General features: G+C 49.8%; 1 protein-coding gene across 1 annotated transcript; it reads right to left on the bottom strand.

Annotated features, from left to right (window-relative positions):
• Positions 1-207: 207 nt before the first annotated feature.
• On the bottom strand, positions 208-7,399 carry GNPNAT1 (glucosamine-phosphate N-acetyltransferase 1). Its single transcript, XM_014871467.2, has 6 exons — positions 7,350-7,399; positions 4,905-5,092; positions 4,099-4,161; positions 2,899-3,026; positions 2,258-2,319; positions 208-2,032 (listed from the first exon to the last, which is right to left on the bottom strand). The coding sequence occupies exons 2-6, from the start codon at positions 5,074-5,076 to the stop codon at positions 1,885-1,887; spliced, it is 573 nt and encodes a 190-aa protein (XP_014726953.1). The 5' UTR covers positions 5,077-5,092; positions 7,350-7,399; the 3' UTR covers positions 208-1,884.
• Positions 7,400-10,549: the final 3,150 nt, after the last annotated feature.

The raw sequence follows: 10,549 nt of genomic DNA, 5'->3' as shown, positions 1-10,549 counted from the left end.
AAAGCAGGAGCTGCTTTTACAGAATGAGAGTCAGGGCTTGAGCCATGCAGACTGCTGTGAGAGAAGAACATCTGCTTTCTCCTGGGAGAGAAATGCACATGGAATTGCTAAAAGTGTTCTTTTCAGCTTAGGGAAGGGGAACAGGTAATAGAGCAGGTGGTGCTGCTCAACAAGCACATCCTCACTCCACAAAAACAGTCCAGATAGAGGTGGCAATCATTTATTCAGCTTAAACAAAGATATTCTTTAAAAAAATAATCAATAAATAAAGCAGACATCACCAAGGAGACACTGGATGGAGTGGAGAACCCTCAGGAAGATCAAGCAGAGCCCCCAGCACTGTAGAGTCGCTCTCCAGAGCACAAAGCAGGACAGTGTGGAAGGCCTGGCTGCCCACAAACAACCCTCCCTGGGTATAATGCCCTATTCATGCCTGTGCCCTTTGTCACTCCCCACACAAAACACCACTGTTGGCAACAGGGTTTGGACCTTATTTACTTTTCAGCCCTGGCAAAAGTGCTAAAATCACTGATCCACTCTTGCAGCAGAGGGAAGCTCCACAGCAGCAGCAGCAATCTTGGGAGCAGAAGGGGGAGGGGATTTCTCTCCTGGTTTGCTGTGCCACAGGTGGAAATCCCTCCTGGCAAAACCAGAGCCCACCTGGCCCTCTGCAGTTCCAGTGGCTGGGCCAGGGGTGTTCAGTAAATCCCAGAATAGTTTGGGTTGGAAGAGACTTTCAACTCATCTCATTCCAACAGGGACACCTTCCACTACCCCAGGCTGCTCCAACCTGGCCTTGGACACTTGCAGGGATCCAGGGGCAGCCACAGCTTCTCTGGGCACCCTGTGCCAGGGCCTCCCCACCCTCACAGCCAGGAATTCCTTCCCAATATCCCATCTAACCCTGCCCTCTGGCAGTGGGATGCCATTCCCTGTGTTCTGCCCATACAAAAGCCCCTCTCCCTCCTTTTTAGGTACCAGAAGTGGCTCTAAGGCTTTTCTGGGCTGAACACCCCCAGCTCCCTCAGGTGAGGCTGAATCTGCCCATCCCTATCCCCCTCCCATTAATTACCAGCCAGAACCCCACCCCATATGGGATATATTCCAGTTTCCCAGTTACCCTCTGCCCTGTTGCAAACCACATTTGGGGTTTTATGTCAGAAAAAAAAAAGTAATTATCCTGAAAACCAAGTTATCAGCTAAAGTGCAGGAGCCCTGCAGTGAGAAGCACACATCCATTTTTTTAGACTGGGAATTCAGCACAGCCTGTAAGGATTCTCCCCAACCTGCACCAACAGTAACAATTCCAGTCTTGGACAACAGTGCCTATAAAACTTCTGATGCACCACCAGCACTTCCATGAGGTGTCATGGAAAAAAAAACAGAACTAAGGCCTGTTGTGTGTCACTAATTCTGTGTAAGAGAAGCCTCATCCCTTCCCCAGCTACCTCATCCTTCCACCAGCACAGCCAGCAGGACAGGCCCAGGGGCTGTCCTTTGGCTACTGAGAAAAGAAGCACAAACCTTTAGAAAAATACAATGCAAGAAAAAATTTGAGATAAAAATATAGACCTTTGGTTAAAAACCATCCCTTTAACGAGTCCTTTGTAACTCAGCTAGAACAGAAAAGCTTCACCTCGACTCAACAGTAGTAAAAATTAGTTCTAAACTTATTTTCTAAGCCAGAGGACCCTTTCTAAAACCTCAGTAATTTTTTTTTCCCCAAGATTTACACATCTGATGTTCATTATTTATAGGGATTGTTATATCTGCAGCAATAAACTATAGAAATTTTCCACGGAGAGAATGTTTGTAGCACAAGCTCCTCCACGAACAGTCTTTCCAAGAAAATAAAAAAAAAGAACCCAGAACACCTAGAAGTTGTTAATTAAAGAACCGTTGAAACATGTAGTTTTCATCAGATACCAAATAGCCAAACTTCTTGTAGAAATCCACATTTTTGGGCAGACACTCGAGTGTGATTTTGTAACAGTTCAGTCTCTTACTGAGCAAGGTGAGGGTGGACGTTAATCTGGAAAAGACAAAAAAGTCAGCAGTTAAAACGCTGGGGCAGTGAGTATTTAATTATTATATTATCACAGCCACAACACTGAGGGCTGACAGCACTCTCTGTGTTTTCCTGCAGATCATTGTCTGCCCAGCTGGTGATCCCTGCTGGCTGAAATCTTCCCAGGTGCTTGGCAGGAAGGTGTGATGTGTAAGGGCTTGCTGAATGGCAAAGGTGGGGAATACTCACAGTTTTCCAAGCTGCTTCCCTCTGCACTCCCCGCTGACCACCACATCTTCTATCCTGCCTCTCTGAAAACACAGGCAAGTGTTTGTTAGCCTTGGAATTGCCTTTCCAGCTCCCTGTGTTCACAGCCTGGCTGGGACTCCCAGCACAGAGATCCTCAGCCATCTGCTCTGTCAGAGCCAGGTGTGACTCCTTCAAAGGCTCACTGGGACACATCTCCAAGTGCTGCTTCTCCTTAGGAAAAGCCAAAGCTTCCTTTTACTATCACAGCCCAGCACTCAAGGATGTGATATATTTTTTAAATACACAAAATACTTGATATTTTTAAAAATATATTATTAAAATATTTACATTTTTAAGGTTGGAAAAGCCCTTCAAGACCATCGAGCCCAACTGTTCCCCAGCACTGCCAATGCCAGCACTGCCCCATGTCCCCAAGTGCCACATCCACATGGATTTTAAATCCCTCCAGGGATGGGGACTCCACCACTGCCCCAAGCAACCTGTACAGGGCTGCACCACCTTTTCCACAAGGAAATTTTTCCCAATATCCAACCTAAACATCTTGAGGTTGTCACCACAAAACCAACATGCCCAGAGTCAGGGCCAGGATCTTTTCCTCCCTTCCCAGCTGCAGGATTTACCTTGGCACAGGAGTGAGTGAATTTATGTTCTATAACCAGCGTTGCTGTAGCAACGATCTGCCCCAGGTTTGTGTCCTCCACCACGGTAACGTAGTAATCTCCAGATCTCTTCATGTGCTCAAAGGTTTCTGTGGGAGCAGGCACAGCATGGAACAGGCAATTCAGGCTCACAGGAAACTGCAGTTAAGTCTGATATTTGCAGCAGTCTCTGACTGCAAATCACTGTGTGATCACAGGGATGATGCACCCAAGACTCCAGAAAATGAAAGCCCCAGAGTCAGACAAACCCATGAAAAAGCAGAAATTACATAAATTCCTTTTCTTTATCTGCACACATTGGGTGCTACAGCATCGAATCATGGAATGCTCTGGGTTGGAAGGGACCTTAAAGCTCATCCCATTCCACCCCTGCCATGGCAGGGACACCTTCCACTGTCCCAGGCTGCTCCAAGCCCCATCCAACCTGGCCTTGGACACTTGCAGGGATCCAGGGGCAGCCACAGCTTCTCCCTCACAGGGAAGAATTTCATGGGAAGGGTTGTCCAGCCCTGGCACAGCTGCCCAGGGTAGTGGTGGAATCCCCATCCCTGGAGGGATTTAAAAGCTGTGTGGATGCAACACATGGGGACATGGATTAGTGGTGGGTTTGGCTCAGATCCTGTGATTCCCTGAATCCCTGAGCTGCCTTCCCACTGTCTGGCCTGGGAGTGGGATCTAAAGGGGACCTAAAGTAGGTTCAAAGAGAGCTGGAGAGGGATTTTGGTCAAGGGCCTGGAGGTACAGCACCAGGGGAATGGCAGATGGGAAATTGGGAAGAAATTCTTCCCTGAGAGGGTGATGAGGGGCTGGCACAGGTTGTCCAGGGAAGCCGTGGCTGCCCCATCCTGGAGTGTTCCAGCTGAGGTCAGAATGGCTTGGAGCAACCTTAATTCAGCCCAAATAATCCATCCTAGCAGCTATGCTATCTAAAGCTCAGTCTAAAAACCAGTTTCACAATTTAGGCCTGTCCCAGCCAAGCAGCCCTTGGGGATATCTGCAACTGGATCCAAGGCTGAGTGCCAAGGGCTCCCTCAGGGGAGCTGAACTAATCCCTCCCTCTGGCATCAGGCACTCACACCTGAGCAGCTTTGCTGTCAGCATCAGGATCCTTGGATTCCCTGCAAGCCCTCTGGAAATGCCAAGGAATAATGAGGTACTCACTGATGAACTGCTCGGGGCTCACCACTCCAGTTTCTGTCAGCTGACCCAGAACCTTAAAAAAGCCTGGCAGGAAAGAAGGGGGAAAAAACAACTCTCAGTGAGAGACAGACACACAACCAGCTCCAAACAACAAGGAACAATCCAACACAGCTGTTTGGAGAGGGATCATCCCCATGGCACCATCCCATCACCATGGAACTGAACAATGTTGAAGGATTGGCTAAAGCTCAAATGAGTCTGGAATAATGAGTCCAAACCAATGTTTTTATCCAAATTCCAGAACTGAAGGAGAATTCATGCACCAAGATGCTTGTTCGTGTTTCTTTGGTATTAAAGGGTACAGTGTGAACAACTGTGCTCCCTCTCCAAAACCATGGTGAATGGGAACTTGTGGATTATTTGGAAGATTTTACTTGAATTTTAGGATTAAAACAGTAAACCAAATTTTCAGGGCCCCCCAATCCATGATGCCAAAAGCTCAAATTCAGGGATGTGCTCAGAGCCCCAAGGCTACCAGAGCCCAAGAGATGTTAGGACAAGGCACAGGGTGGGATTGTTGGGATATCCTGTGCAGGTTTAGGAGTTGGACTCAATGATCCCTGTGGGTCCCTTGCAATTCAGGATGTTCTAAAGTTCCATCAAATTGTTTACTGATAAAAATAATGATGAAAAATAATAATAATACTGATAAAAATAATAATCAGGGAAAATGAGCAATCCCAATCTACTGAGAGCTCCTGCAGAAACAGAAGTTACCAACTCAGCCCCCCAGTGCCATTTGTGGCAAAGATAAACCAGGATTCTACCTCGATTTAAATCAGCTGTGCAAAGTGGTCTGAGGACCAGCCCATCCCCTGGATCCAGTGGAGAAATAGCAGGAGAAAAGGTGGTGGTGTTCTCACTCCAGTCGAGTTCCTGCAGGATCCTGGGGTCGAACATGGGCGTGTCATCGGGCATCACGGTGGCCACGGGCATCATGGCTGCAAACAGAGATCTGGAATGCAATGAAGCAGGTAAGGCACGGTTTAATCTCTCAGGAAGTTGTTCCCCCTGTAGCATGCCACGGGATTTTCCTCAGGGATTTCCTGGAAGGTGAATACACTGCTGTTCACTTTATCTGCTCAGCCTTCACCTGCTGGGTTTACACAGTGCGTGCACCCGGACACGGCGCACGTCAGCCGGGGCAACACGCGCAGTTCGTGTGTTTGTCCTGCAAAAATCCTGCCTGATAAGGCTTTGAGGAGGGCATTTACCTTCTGCAGCCCTCTGGAAAGGAAAGCATCACCCTCAAGAAACCTCCCAACAACCTGTCTAGCCATCATTTGCACTCCTGTTAATTTAAAACCTGCAGTGGGAATAATGCACGTTTTTCCAAGCAGTTCCACCCCACAAATATTGAATGTGTCGGGCACGTCCCAGAGCAGGTGATGGCACAGGCACAGCCCTGCCTGTCCTGTTTGCTCCCCGTGTTTACACAGCTCCACAGTGTCCATGAACAGCGAAAGCAGCAGTGCCAAGGGGACACTGAGACACGTGTTAATGATTAAGGGAGCTGGGGTTGTTCTGGGTCACAAACCCAGATGTATTTTCCTTATTGCATTCAAGGCAAGGTTGGACAGGGCTTGGAGCAACCTGGGACAGTGGAAGGTGTCCCTGCCCATGGGAATGAGATGGGCTTTAAAGTCCCTTCCAACCTGGAATTCTATGATAAAGGAAAATAATTCTCAATCTGTCCTCTCTGGAATACCTGGTCAGGGTTCTGGTATGAGCAGAGATCATGAGAACTTTTAATTTCTTTCTAAATTTTCAGATTGCCTTAGCTGCACCATGAACAACACAGCAGTCACACACTAGTGGTCAGGCCAAATAAACAGCAGAAAGAAAAAAGTGTTTGGGATGACACTTTTTAAAATCAGACACCTCACAACCCAGAGAAAGAACAGAATGTTTGCTGTGAAGAATCACAGTGTAATGCGGCTCAAAAGTGAAAGTGGCTCCAGAAACTCAACTGAAGTTTCTTAACTAAAAAAAAACAACACAAAAATCTTTCTTTATGCCACCTGCTGGTACATACTGGCCTTTGAATCCCAGCTCTCATCCTAATTTTGCATATAAAAAAATTGCTGTTATAGCAATTAAACAGCAACACAAACTCTCATCCCGTGTGAATTTTCAAAATGAAACAGCGCTAAAGACGAATTGCAAAGAGAAACATTTCTACAGATTTCTCTGTTCCTACAACTCAACTATTCCAATGTCACTTTTCCTGTCCCCCAGAATTCCCAAATGCCCGTATCAACATTCAAAGAGTGTCTATACAGAATAAAGCCAAACTCAAACTCCAGCTCAGGGTTACAGCACACCGGGGGAAAAAGCACATGGAGAAAATAAAATTTATGATGCTCTATGAGCAATTCGTGACCAATTAAGAGTCATTTTCCCAATTACTTCCGGCACAGCTGGAGCAGGACGGAGTTGCAAGCTACGCTCATTTTCTGAAGGCAGGAATATGACTTAGGATAATGTCAATTATAAATAAGACAAAAAAAAAAAAAGATTAAAGTACAGGGAAGAAGAGCTCTGGCCTGTGGGTCGTCCTGGTGCACAGCTGAAGTTTCCCTGGAACATCCCTGGGATCCCCACGTGTGTAGGGAGCAGGGAATGGCCAGGGACCCCCTGAGCCGAGCTGCCATCCCGGGGGACACCCCCAAAATCCCTGGGAAGCTTGGCCAGACCTCTGCCAGCCCCTCAGTTCTGGGGAACGAGGTGACAAAGCCCAGCTGCCCACAACTTTCCTCAGCTGAAGCAGCCCCTGGGGACAGAATTCCCCTGCACAGCCAACCTCTGAGGGGCTCCCCCCACCTCGGAGGAGATCCCCTCAACCCCTCCATCACACACAGCCCTTTAGGGGGGGTCCCACACCCCCTGACCCCACACACGGCCTCTCAGGGATTCCCCACAGCTCCCCTCAGGGGTAGGACCCTTCCCCAAACCAACCCCTCAGAGGGGACCCCTCAATTCACACACGGCCTACTGAGGGCACCCCCTCGCTGGAGGGGGCATCCTGTTGCCTCACACAGAGACCTGCGGGGCGGTCACATCAACCCCACACACACGCGCAGCCCCTCAGTGGTGTCCCCACAGCTCCCCTGAGCTGAAGCGGCCTCTCTGGGGATGGGAACCCTCCCCAGACCGAGCCGTCCCAGGGTTCCGCCTCCCGCAGCCCCTCAGGGCCCCCCGGCCCCACTCACCCGCGCGCGCCGGCCCCGCCGCACGCGCCGCACGGACGTGGCAAGGGTGGGCGGGGCCGTGCCGGGCCCGGCGCGCGCGCGCGCCCTCCCGCCCCGCTCAGCCAATCACAGCCAACCACTGCCAGCCGCAGCCAATCACAGCCCACCGCTACCAAACGCAACCAATCGCCGCCGACCTCCGCCGACTGGCCACGCCCACTCGTAGAAACTCTAAGGCCTCGCGGCGTTTGGGGCCTGCCCCGCCCCCTCACGCGGGTTGGGCGGGAGCGCTGTGGGCACGCCCCCTTCCCCACAGGCCACGCCCCTCCCGCCCCGCCCTCAGGCTCCGCCAAGATGGCGGACGGTGCCGTGTGGTGGTGGCAGGTCAGGTCGCGGCGCTGTTCCCGCCGCCTGAAGGGTCTTTTCACCCTCACAGAAGCCCCCGTGGGCTCTGCGAGGGGAAGGGTGAGGGCAGCGAGGCATGACAGGCCTCGGCTCGCACACACACACGCACACACCCCTCGTTCCACCGCAGGGGCGCCAAGGCTGAGGCGTTTGATGGGTTTGGAATTACAGAATCATGGAATTCCAGACTGGGTTGAATGGGAAACGACCTTTAAAGATCATTTTGTTCCAGCTCCTGCCATTGCAGGGACACCTTCCATTACCCCAGGTTGCTCCAAGCCCTGTCCAGCCTGGCCTTGGACACTTCCAGGGATCCAGGGGCAGACACAGCTTCTCTGGGCACCCTGTGCCAGGGTTTCACCACCCTCACAGGGAAGAATTCCTTCCTAATATCCCATCTAAACTCACCTTCTTCCAATTTAAAGCTCTTACCTCTTGTCCTGTCCCTCCATGCCGTCACTTTGATAATTTTTATCTCTGTGCAGTTGTTTTTGGAAGCTCCATTGCTCTGCTTGGACAAGACCTGTGCTGGGACGGGCCTTGTTCAGCCTCCAAGGCTGACAGAGTGAGGGTTTCAATTCCTTTTCAATAAAATCCTCAACTTTGGGATCATCTCAAGAGACAGTTTTATGAATAGCTGAGGTCAGGACATGCGTGTAGCCTGCAGCAGGAGAACTGATGAGCACAATAATTACACAAAACGCCTCTGAGACATGATTTTCATTTTCCATGTGTCTCCCCTGTTACTTTACCATCGGAATGAATCATTCTGTAACCGTGGAAACGATCAACATTCCTTATTTTTGACTTCTTCAGGCCCGGAGTGACCAGATGACACACACTGACCTCCCTCGGTCCAGGCACACCCAAAATCTGGGGGCGAAGCTCCCAGATTGCAGCCAGATGAACCACTGCAATATTTAACCTTTTCTTGCAAGGGAAAGGCACAAACTGGGTGTGGGTTTCTCCTCCTATCCCTTCTCGTTTGGTTTGAGGGATTCAGAGGGCTGGGAATGTCCCATCCATGCTAAAAATGAATATTAAATTGTGCTGCTTTGCCTGGTTGAACAGGGACACTGGGAGTGTGGACACATTTCCATGGTGTGAAAAATGACAGACAGAGGTTTAACTTAACTCCCTCAACAGTGCCTTTTCCTCGATGGAAAGATTTTATGGATTTGGGGTAGATTTTACATTTTTGTCTAAGTGGAAAGTTAATAATTTTAAAACCAAAACCGTGCCATAACAAGGCCATGGCCACATGGGGTCAGCCCAGCTTTCCCCACTGAGGCTCCGAGCAGAGGTCCTGGACCTGCAGCAGGAATGCAGCGACTTTTGGACAATCCTTGTCCAGGTGCATCCTCCCAGATCCCAACAATGGCTGTGGAGGGACACCCTGACCCAGAAGGTGCATCTGGCCCGTGGGATTGAACAGCTGGGCAGTGTCCTCTGTGTGTGTATCTCAGCTTCTGACCTCCAGCATTCCTGTGCAGTGGAATATTGAAAAATGAGGGGGAAATCCTTTATTTTGGTTAAAACTCTTGCTCTGCCCCAGCAAGGCTGAGTTTGTCAGTCCTGGAGACCTATTTCCCACCACAGGTGCTGACAAACCTTTTTGCACATGGATTTTGTACCAGCAAGAGTCTAAAGCAGAGCAGGGGAATGATCTGGATGGGAAAACCTTCCTTGTCATTCCAGGCCCTTGTAAATAGTCATTCTCCATGTTTTTTGTAGGCTTCCTTCAGGCACTGGATGCTGCAATTAGGTCACCCTGAAGTCTTTTCCAGGCTGAACAATCCCAATTCTCCCAGCCTTTCCTTGTAGGAGAGCTTCTCCATCCTTTTAATCTCCTCTGGACTTGCTCCAACAGCTCAATTACATTGATTGGTTTTCCCAGAATGGGAAAAACTGGATCAGGGATCAGTCACTTTGCTGAGTCCACACTTGAAATGGGCTTTGCTTCTTTGCTGAGCAGGGACAGGACCCAGGGAAGGGCTGGAGCTGTGCCAGGGGAGTCTGGTTGGGTTTTAGGGATGGGTTTTTCATCCAGAGGGTGCTGGGCACTGCCCAGGCTCCCAGGGAATGGTGACATTCCCGAGGCTGCCAGACCTCCAGGAGTGTTTGGACACCAGGGATGTCCAGGGTGGGATTGTTGGGGGGTCTGTGCAGGGACTGAAGTTGGATTCTCACCCTTGGGAATCCCTTCTGGCTCAGCGTGTTCTGTAATTCTTCCCAAGGCCAGCAAGTATCCACAGCTCCCTGGTATCTCAGGCCAGGATTTGGCTGCTGAAGACCAAGGGGAAAGTTGAAATAACACCTTTCCACTGTTTCCTCATTTCCACATCTCCTCTCCTCAGGTTCCACTGTGGCATTTTCTGTTGCAGCGAGGAAAAAAAAAACAAAACTCCAGCAAAGTCATCTCCTTTGAGTGCTCTGGATTTGCCAGCAGGGAAATTGCAAATCCATGACCTCAGGACAGCCAGAAAGATGGGAAGGGAGCCATGCACTTGTTTGATGTAAATGTCGGAGCCTGAACACACCCTGCTTTATGAGGAGAGAAAAAGTGCTCTCCTTTTCCTTGCTGCATCACACAAAGCAGGGAGAAGGAGCAATCCTTGTCACAATAAAAGTGTTTACATTCTGTTTTGGAAACATGCTCAGGGCTTGGAATACCCAGGGATCTTTTAACCTCTCATAGACAGGGCTGTATCCAGCCACAAACAAATCCTGAGGGGTGGAAATGTCTGAAGAGCTGCACAAACCAGCTCTGGGCACCTGGATTTTGCAGAGGATCCAGTGCCTGTTTATCTCCTGGA

Source organism: Sturnus vulgaris, chromosome 6 (assembly GCF_052056855.1).
Source record: "Sturnus vulgaris isolate bStuVul1 chromosome 6, bStuVul1.hap1, whole genome shotgun sequence".
NCBI classification, from domain to species: Eukaryota; Metazoa; Chordata; class Aves; order Passeriformes; family Sturnidae; genus Sturnus; species Sturnus vulgaris.
The sequence above is the reverse complement of the archived record's forward strand: the minus strand, read 5'-3'. Positions and strand labels throughout refer to the sequence as shown.